The sequence below is a fragment of the Carassius carassius genome, chromosome 18 (assembly GCF_963082965.1).
Source record: "Carassius carassius chromosome 18, fCarCar2.1, whole genome shotgun sequence".
Lineage (NCBI taxonomy): Eukaryota > Metazoa > Chordata > Actinopteri > Cypriniformes > Cyprinidae > Carassius > Carassius carassius.
Window position 1 is genome coordinate 3,973,989 of NC_081772.1, and position 17,360 is coordinate 3,991,348.

At 36.8% G+C, this 17,360-nt stretch overlaps 3 protein-coding genes and 1 pseudogene across 4 annotated transcripts; all 4 read right to left on the reverse strand.

Annotated features, from left to right (window-relative positions):
• Nucleotides 1–628: 628 nt before the first annotated feature.
• LOC132091788 (trace amine-associated receptor 13c-like) lies at nucleotides 629–1,982 on the reverse strand. The gene has a single exon (XM_059497893.1). It carries the CDS (start codon nucleotides 1,646–1,648, stop codon nucleotides 629–631), a length of 1,020 nt encoding a protein of 339 aa, XP_059353876.1. The 5' UTR covers nucleotides 1,649–1,982.
• Nucleotides 1,983–7,041: 5,059 nt separating this feature from the next.
• Nucleotides 7,042–8,415, reverse strand: LOC132092853 (trace amine-associated receptor 7e-like; annotated as a pseudogene).
• Nucleotides 8,416–10,087: 1,672 nt separating this feature from the next.
• Nucleotides 10,088–16,014, reverse strand: LOC132091789 (syntaxin-7-like). Of its 2 annotated transcripts, none has more exons than XM_059497894.1 (10): nucleotides 15,943–16,014; nucleotides 14,898–15,008; nucleotides 13,937–14,006; nucleotides 13,750–13,840; nucleotides 13,294–13,431; nucleotides 12,519–12,568; nucleotides 12,335–12,431; nucleotides 12,140–12,212; nucleotides 10,946–11,028; nucleotides 10,088–10,466 (listed from the first exon to the last, which is right to left on the reverse strand). In XM_059497894.1, the coding sequence occupies exons 2-10, from the start codon at nucleotides 14,974–14,976 to the stop codon at nucleotides 10,371–10,373; spliced, it is 777 nt and encodes a 258-aa protein (XP_059353877.1). In that variant the 5' UTR covers nucleotides 14,977–15,008; nucleotides 15,943–16,014; the 3' UTR covers nucleotides 10,088–10,370. The 2 variants fall into 2 exon arrangements, with proteins under 2 accessions (XP_059353877.1, XP_059353878.1); XM_059497895.1 differs by lacking the exon at nucleotides 15,943–16,014 and adding an exon at nucleotides 15,846–15,942.
• A 347-nt stretch (nucleotides 16,015–16,361) lies between these two features.
• On the reverse strand, nucleotides 16,362–17,360 carry LOC132091790 (trace amine-associated receptor 13c-like). Its single transcript, XM_059497896.1, has one exon. It carries the CDS (start codon nucleotides 17,358–17,360, stop codon nucleotides 16,362–16,364), a length of 999 nt encoding a protein of 332 aa, XP_059353879.1.

Genomic DNA, 17,360 nt, shown 5'->3' on the forward strand with positions numbered 1-17,360 from the left:
CCTTAAACTTTTTTCTAGGACTTTTTTTTACTTTTTGAAGGGCAACTAATTAAATATACGTCATCATTTACATCAAATTTTGTAATTTTATCAATAGTCAAGTGAACAAGCTTTAATGTCTGGCCCTGCTATGGCCTATGTCTCATCATCTAAACTTTTCTACCATTAGGATGATGACCTAAACAATAATTAGACTGCTCTGATAACCATGTTAAATGTTGAAAGTTATATTCCATGTTTTTGCCAAAAGTTTTACCAAAGAAGCATATGAAACTCACCTTTTATTAATTAATTTATATTAAATTAATAATTTTGTAATATTCTAAAAAGAAAAAGAGTAATCAGTTTTATAGATGTCTAGAGTTAACATTTCGAATCAAATTTATGGATAAATTACTGATCTGTTGAAAAAAAATGTTTTCATGTCATCCAACAAACATTTTCACTTTTGATAAACAATGCTGATTTGTGCATGTAATGAGGAAGCGGTTTTTGAATAACATGCCTGGTTTTATTCAACAAAATATATGAATAATTATATTTTTACTGCACAATAATGATCAAAATTAACATTAGAAAATACTAAAACATAAACACTAGAAAACTGAGGACAGATGTTTGTTTTTTATTAAGAGTTTAATGAAAGGACATTCATCAGAGAGGAGTCTGTGTTCAATACTCTTAAAGTAATAATTATCTTTACACTTTTCTTAAACCAAGGGTACAACAGAGCGTAGAGAAGTGGATTGATGGAGGAATTAAGGTAAACGAGAACCAAAACACTGTTGATAAGATTAGAAAATGAGTCATCTTTTAAGAAATTTGTTAAAGAAAAAACATAAAATGGCAGTAAACACAGGAGAAACACAAAGACCAGAATCCCGAGTGCTAATGCAGCTTTTAGCTCTGATTTGTCACTGACTCTGTTTTTGGAGGATTCTGTTCTGTTGTGAATCTGAAGAGCTCTTATAGCAGTTGCATGTTTTTTAGCAATGACAAAAACATGAGTGTATAATATTATAATGAGTGTACAAGGCATTAGAAATACAACTATGAGGTCAACGAGGGATGAAACCTTGTCTATGATATTAAGACATTCTCCTGGACACATGACACCAGTGAAGTTATTAACGTAAAGAAGAGTAAAGTTATAAAGGACTGAAAACACCCAGTTAAATAAAGTTGCTATGCAGGTGACAGTGGGTGAGATCTTTTCAGAGTAAAGAAAAGGAGAGCTTAAAGCCAAAAACCGATCAACTGCTATTAGAGCCACAGTGTGAATAGACACGGTTGGTGCCTGAAAATTAAAAAAACTGAAAACTGAACACATCGCTGGGCCAGAAATCCAACATGATTCAATGAGCCAAGATAAGTGAAACGGCATCACAAAAACTCCCACCAGAAGATCGGACACAGCCAAAGAGAGGATGAGGATGTTCGCAGGTGTGTGGAGCTGCTTGAAGTGACTAACAGAGATGATGACTAGCAGGTTTCCACACACGGTTAGAAGAGACACAGCTGCTGCAGCCGCATACAGAATCACATAAACAGAAAAAGAAACAGATCTCTCTGGACACAAATATTCCTGACAGACATTGCTTTGGTTCACTGCTGTAAGATTCATGTGTGAAGTACTCTGGAGAGACATCAAGCTTTCCTTCTTGAATTGTATAGAACAAAGCAACAATGAATTTGAATCTATTAGTTGTATGTCCAACAGAGTGAGTCCAGTCCCATTCGGTCCTCAGTGTAAAGGGTTTGCATTGTTCCCAGTGAGCAGGATGACACCAACTTCGGCAAACAATACATTTTGCTTATCTTTATATGTAAATGTCTCCTCCCCTCAACAATAAATGTTTAATAATGTGCTTCTGCTGGGAGTTCATGTTAATTACATCTTCATCTTTGCACAATCACTAAATATTTTTTTCATTCGTTCATCATTATATCTTCAATTTCACACTCAACACACAAGTGTTCCGTTTTCACTTTTAAAAATAAAAATATTCATAAAAATATTAATTTATACTTGGACTCAGACTGGACAACAAATTGAGTTTCTGTCACTTCAAAGTTCAAAATAACAATCAAAAACATCTGTATTTGTCTCTTTATTTCCACAGCAGCATTATAGTTTTTGTAAAAAAAAAAAGAGTGATTCAACATTATTTACATAATTAAAAATTGCTATAAATCATGGGAAAAAAATATTTTCAAATATAACAGTTTACAAAAAGAAGATAAATTACTGCCTAAACAATAAATTAATTAGGCAGCCCTTTAGCAAAAATTTTGCATTTGTTTCTCATTTTCAACCCTGTGTGTGAGCAGGTCAAAGGTGAACTGACTGTCATTAGAGCAGAGCTTAACATGCAACTCCACATTTGACATTATCTCCATCTAGTGGTTTTTTTCCTGTCACAACGTTTCAGCTGGTAAACCTGATTCCTCTTCAGGAACTCGAGCTCGAACCATAGGTGGGTGAAGTCAGAGACCAGGAAACATAAGAGCACGAGCGGCGAAGCTGGCAACCAGCCTTCTGTCTTCAGAAAGCGCTCTGTGTGTGTGTCAGTCGCTATCTGTTTGTGAGTCTTATTTAGTGTCATTTGTCCACTGATAAGTTCTATTTGTCAAAGCTTCAATCAAGAGAAGTTTTGGACAAGAGCAGGCAGCGTTCAGGCTGTGTGTTTTCCCTGCCACCAAAAAAAAAAGTAGGGACACACGCAGTTCGTGTGTTATCTGCTTGAGAGTGAAGTGCGCAGAATCAGCTCTCGAGGGAGTTGATGGCTGCGATGCGAGCATTTTGTTTTACTCTCATAAAGCTCTCTTTGAGAAGTGAGCCTTCACTGGCATTTGTCACGGTGCCAGCCCTGCTTTCGCCAAGGCGGAGCGGTGGTTGTGCTTGAGGGTTTCGCTTTCGGATCTGCTGGAAGGAATGAAGACGGACAAGTCCCTATCTTCTTCCTTAACCACCAGATCCGACGCCCGCTCTCGGGGGATTGGAAGCCTGTGTTTGTGGTTCTTTCTCCACGGTGAGACGGCGCATCGCTCTACTCGTCTTTCTCTGAGGAGATTGATGTGGAAGGTGTCGATGAGCTCGCCAATTGCACAAGCACCAGTTACACAAGCATAATAAGCCTAATATTTAATGAGCTGCATTAATGAGGAGTGGAGCTCGCGCAGTCGGCTCTTTGGGGGCTGATTGTGCTTTTCTCCTTGTAAGCGCTCCGCTCTTGCCGGGCACATTCCGAGGAGTGTGTCCTACACTTGATCTTGCGGTTGCGGTCGCGCTGCTGCTGAGGCATGGCAGCGATTGTAGGAATCGCACATGACCTGGCGAACAGGTTGGAGATGTCTCGTCCTATCTCCACCCGTGTTCCCTAGATGTAGAGCTCGTTCTAGAGGCTTGGAAGCCCATGCTGCGGTTTCTTCGCCCTATGAGGCAGAGCTCGCTGCAGATTCATCTTGCTCTGAGGAGATTGATGTTTGTGTGACTGAATGGCAAAAAAAAAAGACATGCGTGCTTCCGAGGCAACATGTGTATTACATTGTTTCGTTTTGATGTGAGTTTTTCTACACCAGACCGTGTTGACTCGTCTAGTTGGGATGTAATTTCTTGTGTGAGAACATGTTTACCTCTCTTCCTCTGAGGAGGTTGAGGCGGTCAGGGGCTGCTGGGCGGAGCAGTCCCAACCGTATCATGTTCCAGCCCCTCGTGCCCGGGATGTCACATTTTGTACACCACAGATGCTAGAGTCAGAGTGGCGCTTCCAGGCCGAAGGCTTCTAGTGGAAAGCGGTTCTGCGGACTGTCGTTTTCGCTGGATAGCCTTCGTCATAATGTCCTGATGCCCAAGGCCTAGGACTTTTTGAGGGCCAGCTCCCTCTGGGGAAGAGCGGTGTACATCGCATTACACGGTGCCCATCTCTCCTCATTGCCCTCAGGAGATCGATCTGCCAACCCTGTCGGTGTTCCAGGGCACAGCGGTCTCCGGAGTGCACTTCTCTCAGTTACCGTCTGGACACGTAGCGGTGCTAAGAGGCTTGCTACCTCTACGGAGGTCTCTAGAGCAGCTAGTACTGTATAGTCGTCCCCTGCCGGTCCGCCACTTCAGGGCACTGAGATAGTGGCTCTAGGTGCACCAGAGGCCAGTCTCGCGAGACTGGTTCCCTTAGAAGGTCACATGGCGGTGTGGGAGCCCCTGCCAAGTGTGCTTCATGGGGCCTGGGCTCTGGTCTAATCTTCCTAGCAGACGTCGTGGGTCTGAGGACCATCGTTTTTAGGATACTTCAGCTATGAAAGTCCAGATGCTGTGGCTCAGGACCTTGGAGGGCAGACCGTCTCCTGCCGGTGCGACACTTCAGGGCACCGAGCTAACTGCTCTGATGACACTAGCGATCAGCCTTGAAAGGCTCATTCCCTTAGTAGACTACTTGGCAGCGTGAAAACTACTGCCAAATGTGTCTCAGTGGGTCCTGCACACTGTAGTGAGAGGCCACAGAATCCAGTTCTGGTGGGCTCCAAGCAGGCTCAGGTAATGGAACAGAACACCCTGCCCGTGCTCTGTGGAGTGGCCGCCATCCGACATGGCATATCATCTGCCCGAGGATGCTGGCCGAGCCGGGTATGGGTCCTGGGACTGTTTTCACTTTTTGATGGCACTCCATGGGAGGTTCCCGTCAGGAGAAATCTCCTAGCGCAGGCGGAAGGTGCACCCCCGCATGGAGCTTAGAGGCAGTAGGTGTGGTCTCTGAGGAGGAACAACTCTTAGCTTCTGGTCTCTCAACCGGGGTTGAGGTTCCTCAAAGAGGAAACTGAATGCCTTGAAGTGGAAGCTTTTCACTTCTTGGGGCGGAGACCACCAGCTAGACCCAGTTAACTGCCCGGTTGGTATAGTGCTGGAGTTCTTGCATGCCCTTCTCTTCGCAGGGTTCCTGAAGAGGAATGTCTAAGGTTACGTATGTAATCCTGGTTCCTCGAAGAAACGCGATGCTGCGTTGCAGTGCCTCACTTCCAGCTCTCTGGCCAGCGTTTGCTTCATCCTTTGAGGCTGGCTGCCGGCTTCACCGCTCGTGCTTTTATGCTTCCTGGTCTCAGATGTCACCCGCCTATGACGTCTCGCCCATCCATTGGAATGATTACACATGTTATTCAGAGACATCATGCTGGAGGCGTTCTAGATGCAGTGTCTCGTTCCTTCGAGGAACCAGGGTTATATACGTAACCTTAGACGTTTATTCTCTTTTTATGTCCTATAACCTTTGTACACAACAATATCATAGAGATAGACAAATGGCACCAGCTGGATATCTTCATTACCAGAAGACCCCTGCTGAACTTTATTCTTACTACCCACAGTTACCACAGTACCGACTGTTCAATTCAATTTAATTCAAGTTTATTTGTATAGCACTTTTTACAATATAAATCATTGCAAAGTAACTTTACAGAAAATTAAGTTTCTACAATATTTAGTAGTAGCTTACAAGTGATGAATTGGTCATCCAATCTTTTACATTTTTAACACACTCTGTTAGCTTAGATAATTTAGAAGTTTCATCTGGTCTCGCTGAGATATATAGTTGCATATCATCAGCATAACAGTGGAAACTAATCCTTTATTTTCTAATAATATTGCCAAGGGGCAACATGTATATTTAAAAATAGAAAAGGACCTAGGACAGATCCTTGTGGCACTCCATATTTTACTGGTGATAAATGAGATAACTCCCCATTTAAATAAACAAATTGGTAGCAATCGGACAGGTAGGATCTAAACCATCTTAGAGCCTGCCCTTGAATACCTGTATAGTTTTGTAATCAATCTATGAGTATGTCATGATCTATGGTGTCGAACGCAGCACTAAGATCAAGTAAAACTAGCAATGAGATGCAGCCTTGATCTAACGCAAGAAGCAAGTCATTAGTAATTAACAAGTGCAGTTTCTGTGCTATGGTGGGGCCTGAATCCTGACTGAAGTTCTTCATACTGATAATTTTTTTGCAGGAAGGAGCTCAGCAGTGAGCAGACACAACTTTAAAAAAAAAGTATGACATAAATGGAAGATTTGAAATGGGACTGTGACACTGACCAGTCTCTTGTTGGGAGCAAGGTAGACACAAAGACAATATGGACACGGTCCGTGTCACTAGTTAAAATTGCATATTTCTCTGGACTTAAGAATTCTTCGAAACAATTGAGATATTTTACTAAACCAAATCTTAAATATTGTGCCTTTAATATAAACATGCAATGTTACACAGGAGAGAAAAGATTGCACAGCAGATTAAACAATTTCTTTTTTGGCAATATCCTCATCAGTGCTCTATCAAGTCTTACTTTAAAAAGAATATTTGTGATGTTTGCCTTACATTTTTTCTAGGACATTTTTTTTTTACTTTTTGAAGGGCAACTAATTAAATATACGTCATCATTTACATCAAACTTTGTAATTTTATCAATAGTTAAGTGAACAAGCTTTAATGTCTGACCCTGCTATGGTCTATGTCTCATCATCTAAACTGTTCTACCATGAGGATGATGGCCTAAAACACATATTCATCCCCACAATAAATAGACATTCATTAGATATTCAGAACAATAACTAGACTGCTCTGATAACTATGTTAAATGTTGAAAGTTATATTCCATGTTTTTGCCAAAAGTTTGACCAAAGGAGCATATGAAACTCGCCTTTTATTAGAATTAATTTATATTAAATTAATAATTTTGTAATATTCTAAAAAGAAAAAGATAAATCAGTTTTATAGATGTCTAGAGTTAACATTTCGAATCAAATTTATGGATATATTACTGATCTGTTGAAAAAGTTTTTTCATGTCATCCAACAAACATTTTCACTTTTGATAAACAATGCTGATTTGTGCTTGTAATCAGGAAGCATTTTTTAATAACATGCCTTGTTTTATTCATCAGAATATATGAATAATTATATTTTTACTGCACAATAATGATCAAAATTAACATTAGAAAATACTGAAACATAAACAATAGAAAATAGAGTACATGTTTGTTTTTCATTAAGAATTTAATGAAAGGACATTCATCAGAGAGGAGTCTGTGTTCACTAAAAGTAATAATTATCTTTACACTTTTCTTAAACCAAGGGTACAACAGAGCGTAGAGAAGTGGATTGATGGAGGAATTAAGGTAAAAGAGAACCGAAACACTGTTTATAAGATTAGAAAATGAGTCATTTTTTAAGAAATGTGTTAAAGAAAATATATAATATGGCAGTAAACACAGCAGAAACACAAAGACCAGAATCCCGAGTGCTAATGCAGCTTTTAGCTCTGATTTGTCACTCACTCTGTTTTTGGAGGATTCTGTTCTGTTGTGAATCTGAAGAGCTCTTATAGCAGTCGCATGTTTCTTAGCAATGACAAAAACACGAGTGTATAATGTTATAATAAGTGTACAGGGCATAATAAACACAACTATGAGGTCAACGAGGGAAGAAACCTTGTCTACAATGTAAAGACATTCTCCTGGACACATGACATCAGTGAAGTTATTAACGTAAAGAAGAGTAAAGTTATAAAGGAGTGAAAAGAGCCAGTTAAATAGAGTTGCTATGCAGGTGACAGTGGGTGAGATCTTTTCAGAGTAAAGAAAAGGAGAACTTAAAGCCAAAAACCGATCAACTGCTATCAGAGCCACAGTATGAACAGACACGGTTGGTGCCTGAAAAGTCACAAAACTGAAAACTGAACACATCACTGGGCCAGAAATCCAACATGATTCAATGAGCCAAGATAAGTGAAACGGCATCACAAAAACTCCCACCAGAAGATCGGACACAGCCAAAGAGAGGATGAGGATGTTGGCAGGTGTGTGGAGCTGCTTGAAGTGACTAACAGAGATGATGACCAGCAGGTTTCCACACACGGTCATAAGAGACACAGCTGCTGCAGCCGCATACAGAATCACATAAACAGAAAAAGAAACAGATCTCTCTGGACACTAATATTCCTGACAGACATCACTTTGGTTCACTGCTGTAAGATTCATTTGTGAAGTACTCTGGAGAAACATCAAGTCTTCCTTCTTGAATTGTATAGAACAAAGCAACAATGAACTTGAATCTATTAGTTGTATGTCCAACAGAGTGAGTCCAGTCCCATTCGGTCCTCAGTGTAAAGGGTTTGCATTGTTCCCAGTGAGCAGGATGACACCAACTCTGGCAAACAATACATTTTACAATTGTTTTATATGTAAATGTCTCCTCCCCTCAACAATAAATGTTTAATAATGTGCTTCTGCTGGGAGTTCATGTTAATTACATCTTCATCTTTGCACATAATCACTAAACATTTTTTCATTCTTTCATCATTATATCTTCGATTTCAAACTCAATACACAAGTGTTCTGTTTTCACTTTTAAATGAAAAACAAACAAACAAAAAAATAAATAGGTCTACTTCAATCATTTTTTCCAGTGTTCACTTGTCAAATTTGAGATAATAAATTTGGCACATTTATCCAAAGTAGAAGTTGACAAGAAGAATGATTGAAGAGACATGACACTGACACAAATATACAGAAAATCAAACATTTAATTGTCTCTTTTTGAATATTAATCTATACTTGGACTCAAATTGAGTTTCTCTCACTTCAAAGTTCAAAATAACAACCAAACACATCTGTATTTGTCTCTTTATCTCCACGGCAGCATTATAGTTTTTGAAAAAAAGGGGGGAAAAAAGAGTGATTCAACATTATTTACATAATTTCAATTTCAAACTGCTATAAATCATGGGGACAAAAACTAATGCTTTTCAAATAAAACAATTTACAAAAAGAATATAAATTACTGCCTAAACAATAAAGTTAATTAGTCCCTTTAGCAAGAATTTTGCATTTGTTTCTTTCTCATTTTCAACCCTGTGTGTGAGCAGGACTGTCATTAGAGCAGAGCTTAACATGCAACTCCACATTTGACATTCTCTCCATCTAGTGGTTATTTCCTCTCACAACGTGTCAGCTGGTAAACCTGATTTATTTCCCTTTAATGATAACCTCTTCAACACTTTATTCTTTTTTTATGTCATATATACATACATTTGTACAAAACAATATCATAGAGATAGACAAATATTTAGTGACAATGCTGGTTTGTTGAAACTGTAGCATCTATTTCAGGATAATTTTACAAGGACATATATATATATATATATATATATATATATATATATATATATATATATATATATACATATATACACACTACAAATTTTTGTCACAATTGCTTATGTTTTGCCTTGTAGTGTATTCTCTCTCTCTCTCTCTCTCTCTCTCTCTCTCTCTCTCTCGCTTTTTAATTCCATTATAGTCTGAATTGTTTGAAAGAAATTTAAAAGTGAAGTGCACTTATACACCTTTATAGCAGTAGCTTCATAGTACCAGTTAAGATATAAAAACATTCATTTGTGCCCTTTTAACCACTGAAATCTCACATTCAGGTTATTTTACTTTCAGAAATGGCAGCTTCTGTAACAAACCAGATGGGTGAAAGATGCATGAAGCTGGAATGATTATCTATTAACAGAAACCATGTTAAAACGGTTTTAAACACAAGTTAAGCTCTATGTAAAGCCTCTGTGGAATGTTTAACTGAATGCATTTTTTGCTTTACAGTGGTGTTATTATGCTTTTTCACTTTTTCAACTTTAGTTAGTCTGTAATGTTGCTGTTTGAGCATAAAAAAAAGAGTCCACTTCAAAAGGAGATATTTTATGTAACAGAAATCACTTTTTAAAACTACAACAAATGACTCGTTTTATAAATCAAGCTTAAATTAAACCCAAACTCAAATTGATTTGATGTTGACAAAATCTTTACACTGAAGCTCGCAGGGAGCTATTGTAAGGGGCATGACATTTCCCGACCAGGCGCCGAGTGGAGCTAATCACAACACACACTGGCCCAGCTAACCAATCACAGTACATTTCATATTTCAGAAGGCGGGCATTCATTTGATACAGGAACTATTGAAGCTGTTCATGCCAGACTGGGGAGAGAGGTGTTGTTATAATGTAAAATATGTGAAAAATAATTTGTTTTCCGAACAACCTAGTATGAGAGCCTGTTCTTGTACACCCCCAAAACAAAATCAAGACTTTGTCAAAGAGCATAATAGGACCCTTTTAACAAATGGAGTTAAAATAAGTTTCTGTGGTAAGGAACTGCACACTAAAGTTACTGTCCTTAGAGCTCAACTTGTATTAAACATTCTATTAGTGACAATATCTTAACTGTATTTAGAAAGCAAGTCAGGACAGCTTTAGTTAGTGACAAACCTCCATAACTAATGCCAGTACAAATGCTGTGGGACATCTGATGGTCAAATTTAGTTTTTGACAGAAGCCCAGATAATCAAACCAATAATGACAGCAAACACAATCAGAACAGCGATCAGGATGAAAATCTTCTTGCGGAATGACGTCTAAAGTGAACAGAAGAAATGAGTCACTAGTTTTATAATAATAAAAATAATAATTAGGGTTGTCAATTTAGCATGTTCATAAAATAGTACATTTAATAAATGATTGCATATTTATTTATTTAATAGCAATACAACTTCAAAAAATGTGATAAAAAAATTACAGCATTAATGGAAATTTACTTGAGCTGTAATATATAATAAACCATCATAAAAGTTGGCCGTGTGGGTACACCTTTTCAAACACACCAGTACAAGGAAAGCATACAAGCAAATTAGAATTTAAATTTGCATCTATTTCTCATGCAAAGCTAGCGTATGTCTAAAGGGGCCTTGGAATATAGTGCGTTTATGGTGCTCCATCTACATTCATTCGGCTCAGTTTCTTGTTTTGTGTTCCCCAGAAGGAATAAGGAAATATTGGTTTGAAATGATATAAGAGGGAGTGAATAATTGGTCATTAGTAAAAAAATAAGCTGTACCTGGTGACTTGCTGCTCTACCCAGCTGTTGTGTGGCCGTCTGCACATTCATCTCTGCATTTGATACATTGGCCTCTATACTGTCTATGAGATGGGATGGAGATGAACAGACAAATACCTTTCACTGTTCAACACTGAATACATTTCTACAGTCTTTCAATGACAACTAACCAAATATTCTGTCTCTGTTATCATTAAAAATATATTATTCATTGTTTAGAACATGGATTATGCATTGTCGTCTTGGATATAAGTTAATTTCCATTAAAAAATCCTTTAGTAAGAAATATTTCATCATTCATTCAGGTATGCATGTCAAGGTTTTGGTGGACAGCACAGGTAATGATGCAAACTCTTGTAATGTTGATGAAATATCACATATGTAAACAACACAAGTGTGGTTACTAATAGCTCACGTCTTATCATTAAAAGTTTAGTGCTTGACCAAACAGTCCCACTGAGCTGGTTTGTGTGAAGCCTCGCAGGTCTTCATTATCAGCATCTGCTTCTCCATGTTAACACCTTTAATTGCACTTTCCTGTCTAAGAGTTTCATCACTAAACAGACACTCCCTCAGAGCCAAGTTTAAACAAAACCACACAGATTTATTTTATTTTAAATTAGTTTTGTTTTATATTATTTTTATTGAATTTTAGGGCCTGGAGATGTGATCTGCAAGGTTAATGTTAGCTGCAATTAAACAGGAATTTTTTTTTGTAAAATAACAATTTCCTTAAATTGTAGGCTGCTACCAGTTTAATGTATAGATATGGGAAGCAGAGATTTGTTTATTGTCCACATGATTTTGGCTCATTAGTCACAGGAAAATCTTGATTTGTCCACATGATTTTGGCTCATTAGTCACAGGAAAATCTCCATGTGTTTAATTTTCAACAATGAGATGACACAAGTTCTGGTGCAAGCTAACAGTGATCTGATATCAAAGTTTGGGTTGTTTAATGATATAAATGCTTTTTTTTTTAACTCAATTGTGTGTGAACTGAACCGAGTCACTATTTGGAAGAAAGCCATAATATCATAGGCCTAATATCATAGAGATTTTGGGATTAACTATTTTGATTTGAGCCATTTCAATGCACTGATAACCTCCCGAACAACTGAGAGAGTTCTGCATGGTTGCCACTCAATTTAATCAAGTAAGTGTAAAAATCTAGCTATGCCTCTCTGATCTTACCAATCATGTCTCCCTGTTCATGCACCATCATGCCCAGATCTCTGAAGATTTCATTAATGTCTGTGATGTCCGACTGAAAAACAGAGTATGTTTTACACAACCCTAAACCAACCATTCAAATAGCATTACATTACATAGGCACAATGCTTATCAATTAGCTCTTATTTGTTGTGTCTATTTTTGAACGCGTCTCACCTCCAGCTGTCTGATCGCTGATTCTCTCTCCTGAATGAGCTGCAGATCTTCTTCTGTGATGGTCTCCTCATATCTCTGATCTTGAGCATGAATCTCACTGAAAACACACACAGAAGCAGACAGTTGGAGACACACATTCCAATTTTTATGCATAAATATGACAAATATTATTAAAGTGTCTAACCTTTGAAAGCGGGATGGAAATCCTCCAAAACCATCATCTATGTCTCCACCCTGGGGACAGACAGAAGATTGTGAGGAAACATAAAGAAAACCTTAATAATGTATGCCAATATGCCACTTTTATTACTCACAAAAAAACACACCATTATACTTTAAACAAACTATCATCTGCAGTACTGCGACAAAGTTGTTATTCACAATCATGCTCTTTAAATAAACATTAGATGCATCCTATCTTGTGACATGTTGCATTTGAGTAGTATGTATAACCAGGGTTATTATAGCTAAATAAAGCTAAAACTATAAAAAATACAGAAAATACTAAAAAGTACAAAAAAAAAAAAAAACAGAAAACCCTTAAACTACCGTATTTCAGCTAGTTGCCATGACAACATTTCTCATTTTTCCTTTAGTTTAACTTGAAGTACTAAACTGGCCCAAACCAAATAAACTAAAACTAAAACTAATAAATAAAAACTACATAGATAAAAAAAAAAAAAAAAAAAATAAAAACGACAAAAGCACAAAAAAAAAACTTTAAAATTAAATAAAAAACTATAAAAAGTACAAAATATAAAAATAAAATTTAAGATATTAACAAAAATTATTATAGTAAATAAATGTTACTTAACATTGTATAACTATTAAAAATATTAGGACTATAGAAACTGGCACTTTCATGTTAAATATATCTTATGATTTAACCTTCAGTTGGGTGGATAATATCATTTTATTAATGTAATTCTTTAAGCACAAATTTAACAGATGAAACATACTGAAATTCTTGAGCTCGCTCGGACACGCGCCACAAACTCCTTCTCTTTCTTTGCAACCTCTCGCTGAGCTTTCTGGAAAAGGGCCAGGGCATTGGAGAATTCAGTGATTAGACGTTCTCGATGGATTTTTCTTTGCCGCTGTGTGAGAAAAGAAGAACGTCACATCTGAGCAGGACTCTTAAAGGGATAGTTGTTCACCCAAAAATGAAAGTTTGATTACAACTGGAACACAATATTAAACAGAACTGTTTGGTTACCAACATTCTTCAAAATATCTTCTTTTGTGTTCCACAGATGAAATAAAATTTTGGAATGATGAGGATAAGCAAATTATAATTTAACTTTAATGTTTTTTATTATTATTTCTAAATCAGAAAGTTCTGGATGTTGAATGTTCCATCATAAAATTCATATTTGTTTTAGTCTATTTACAAGCTGTCACTTGTGATGCTGTACCTGTTCTGTGGTCACAGGTAAAACACTGTATTCTTTCATGCATTTGTCTGTCACTTTAGCAAGCTGATTGACTTTCTGCTGTTTCTCCTGTCTGTAGGTTTTGACAAATACAAAAAAAGAATGAATTGAATTGAAATATATAGGTCAATTTAGGGGAACTGAACTAGTTGGTTGTATTCAAACTCACAATGTGTGTCGCAGGTCAGTTGTGTCTTGTGCTGTTCCAAAATGTCTCATCATCTGCTGGATTTCATTAGCTGGTAAAAATGAAAGATAATATTTAGACAAACACACATGGCTGGAAAACACCTCCTGTGCTAATGGTTTATGTAAACGTGTGCATTATTGTTTCCTTTCATTTCCATAATAAATTCAGACTTTTGCATGTTGTGGTTTGATGTGTCTCCCCCCCCCCCCCTCATTAATATGAGTAACAGAAATATTGACAACATTTGGCCAAAGGACTGAGCAACCTTCCAGTTAGTTTTTAGCCCAAAATGAATGGTTATGATATATATACAGTGGCATTCAGTGGTGTTTGATTGTTAAATGCATTATTTAAATCAAAAGTAGTGTTCTATTTTTGTAATATCGATTATTTTCTTATCCGATTTTGAGGAGAGGAGACACTGCCTCTCTTGCCTCCTCGAAAGAAATACCCCTGATATTTGTGACCCTGGAGCACAGAACCAGTCTTAAGTCGCTGGGGTATATTTTTAGCAATAGCCAAAAAAAAATTAGTATGGGTCAAAATTATTGATTTTTCTTTTATGCCAAAAATCATTAGGATATTAAGTAAAGATCATGTTCCATTAAGATATTTTGTACATTTCCTACCGTAAATATATCAAAACTTAATTTTTGATTAGTAATATGAATGGCTAAGAAATCATTTGGGCAACTTCAAAGGCGATATTCTCAGTATTTTGATTTTTCTGCACCCTCAGATTCCAGATTTTCAAATAGTTATATATCAGTCAAATATCGTCAGTTCTTAATAAACCATACATCAATGGAAAAAAAATTTTTGTTTTGTGGACACACACACACACATATATATATATATATACAACATATGCTGGTTCAACATGCATGGTCAACAGTCTACACATAACATAAATAAAGATGGATGTAGTAAAAATACTCACTTAGCAATGTTATTCTTTGGATATTTGAACTTATAGTCTGTGCCAGCACATTTGCATCAACTCCGCTAAATCTGGACATGATGGAGATCTTAACACAATAATTCACCAAACCTAGAAAGATTACACATTAAATCACATTTTCTCATACAAATTACAGGACAAACATATGTATGTATATATATAGTAGATGTTTTATAAATAAAACATATAATAACATGTCCTTTTTATATACTTATGTTGCTTTTGAACACCTAGTTTGTCTTAAATTAAAATAGTGTAACTCTTAAAATATTTATGTGCATTCTTTCACATATCATTACATTCATGTGCTGTAGTTCATACATACAGTTGACAATATAATAAAGATAGATTTAAACGGATAAGTTTAATTATTATTATTTTTCATATATATGTTTTATGAATCTCATGTCTGGGCAAGCTGGCTTGAAGCTGTAATGTGTTAAAAACGCTATAATGTAAGACAAAGTATTATTTATATTGTTTCCAGTCCATAACAGCATAATGGTAAATGCTATAGAGCCTATAATGTGCCGGTCTCATTGTGACAGCTTGCTCCATATAGTATGACTACATGCCTCGCTTTATATCTAGTAATAGTTTAAAAATGATACGAAATATCTAGTGTTGTTCAAATGCTAGCAGGCTAACTAGTGCACCTTGTTCATGTGACTAGTTTAACGACCTCTACTGCACCTGCAAAACGAAAGAATGCGGAAATCACAGCGCCAGAACGCAGAAACAACATTCATTTATAAAATCAGACAGTTTTTATTTTTACTTCAATGACACACAGCAAACATTCACTAAGAATGTTCAGGAATAAGAAAGTGTGGGAGTGTTTCAAATAAATGTTCAGGTCACGCGCTGTCAAAATGAACACATTATGAAGTTCAGAATCAACGACGCTTCTTTTACATTCTCACTGACCTTTTCTGTAAAGTCCTTCTTAATTAAGTCAATGGACTAACACTGTGTATAATGACACATCTTCTACTTTAATATGTACGTTGGTTGTTTAGTTTACCTGGATTTCCTGAGTGAAACTCCGAGATCCCAGCTGATGTTTTGACGCCCGAGTCACGTGATTTCGCTTCAATCTTCCGCGTGAGTTCAGGACATTTGTGTATTTGTATACAGGTATTTTCATTCCCAAATATTTGATGGCTGTCTCTAAATATGAGACTTACCTCAGCTCAAAAAGGAACCATAACTTATTCATGTGTTTAATATTAAATACTTTAATATTAATTATGACTTACACCAATAATTATTCATCATTAAAATCCACAAAGACAGTTACAACTCTCTTCATATTTTAACATCTAATTTGAAAGGTTTTTTTTTTGCACTGTCATTCCAAATGAAGATAATCAAGGATGCAAAAGGCCTACAAAGATCACCAATGCAAACATAATTTTTGTAACAAATACATGGGTTTTCATATTAACAGTCTTCAGGATATAAGTTCATCTGGTTAGCTGCTCTCTGCAGTATTTTTAGGCTAAGCACAAGCTTCACTGACTTTTTGAACCAGGGGTAAGATATTGCATATATAAAGGGATTGATGCATGAATTCGTGTAAAACAAACACAGTAAAGCAGAGAGGATCACAGATGACTTTTGAAATTGTTTCATATTGAGCATACTTATATACCAGGGAACCCAGCACATGAAATACACGAAGACAATTATACTCAATGTTTTTGTTGCCTTCACCTCTGATTTCCTGAAAGATTTTGGATTTTTCTGAGATGCCCTTTTCTTTGAAGTAATGGAAATGGCTTTGGCTTGTCTCAAGGCCACATTGAGAATTCTTATATACAGTTTTACCATTACTGTACATGGAGCAATGAAGCTCACTATCAGATCAACTGGACCCCAGGCGTTGCTGACAGCCACTGCACATTCCCTTAGACAGAAGACAGTCGTTCCTGTCTGGTTTGAATTCCCCAAATTCATTGGTACTAGATTATAACAGAAGGACACAGTCCATCCTAAACTTATGTACATCAGTGTTTTTCTAATTGTCATTTTTGACATATACATGAGTGGCTCACATACAGCAAAATAACGATCAATAGCTACAAGCATGATATTAATAAGTGACACAGATCCAATAATAGACATAATCACATGAAAGATCCGACAGTGTGACTTTCCCATATAAAAACAGGAGTTAATGCTCCTAAGGCTTTCAACCGGCATCACACAGATTCCCACCAAGAAGTCAGAAAGGGCCAGTGAGAGGATGAGGAAGTTGGTTGGTGTGTGAAGCTGCTTGAAAATTGTTATTGAGATGATGACAAGTAGATTTCCACACACTGTCAGCACAGAGACTGCAGATATGTACAAGAACAAGAATACATTGACATAAGTCAAATGAAAGTCAAAAGAGCAGCTTGTATTCAGGTGGGGAGAACAGTGATGTTCAAGAAATTCCAT

Coding starts and splice junctions, on each gene's coding strand:
- LOC132091788 (XM_059497893.1), bottom strand. CDS start 1,648: ATGTCTCTCCAGAGTACTTCACACATGAATCTTACAGCAGTGAACCAA.
- LOC132091789 (XM_059497894.1), bottom strand. CDS start 14,976: ATGTCCAGATTTAGCGGAGTTGATGCAAATGTGCTGGCACAGACTATA. Junction 14,007..14,897: donor CCAAAGAATAACATTGCTAA/GTGAGTATTTTT, acceptor CATTTTTACCAG/CTAATGAAATCCAGCAGATG. Junction 13,841..13,936: donor ACTGACCTGCGACACACATT/GTGAGTTTGAAT, acceptor CAAAACCTACAG/ACAGGAGAAACAGCAGAAAG.
- LOC132091790 (XM_059497896.1), bottom strand. CDS start 17,360: ATGGAATTTCTTGAACATCACTGTTCTCCCCACCTGAATACAAGCTGC.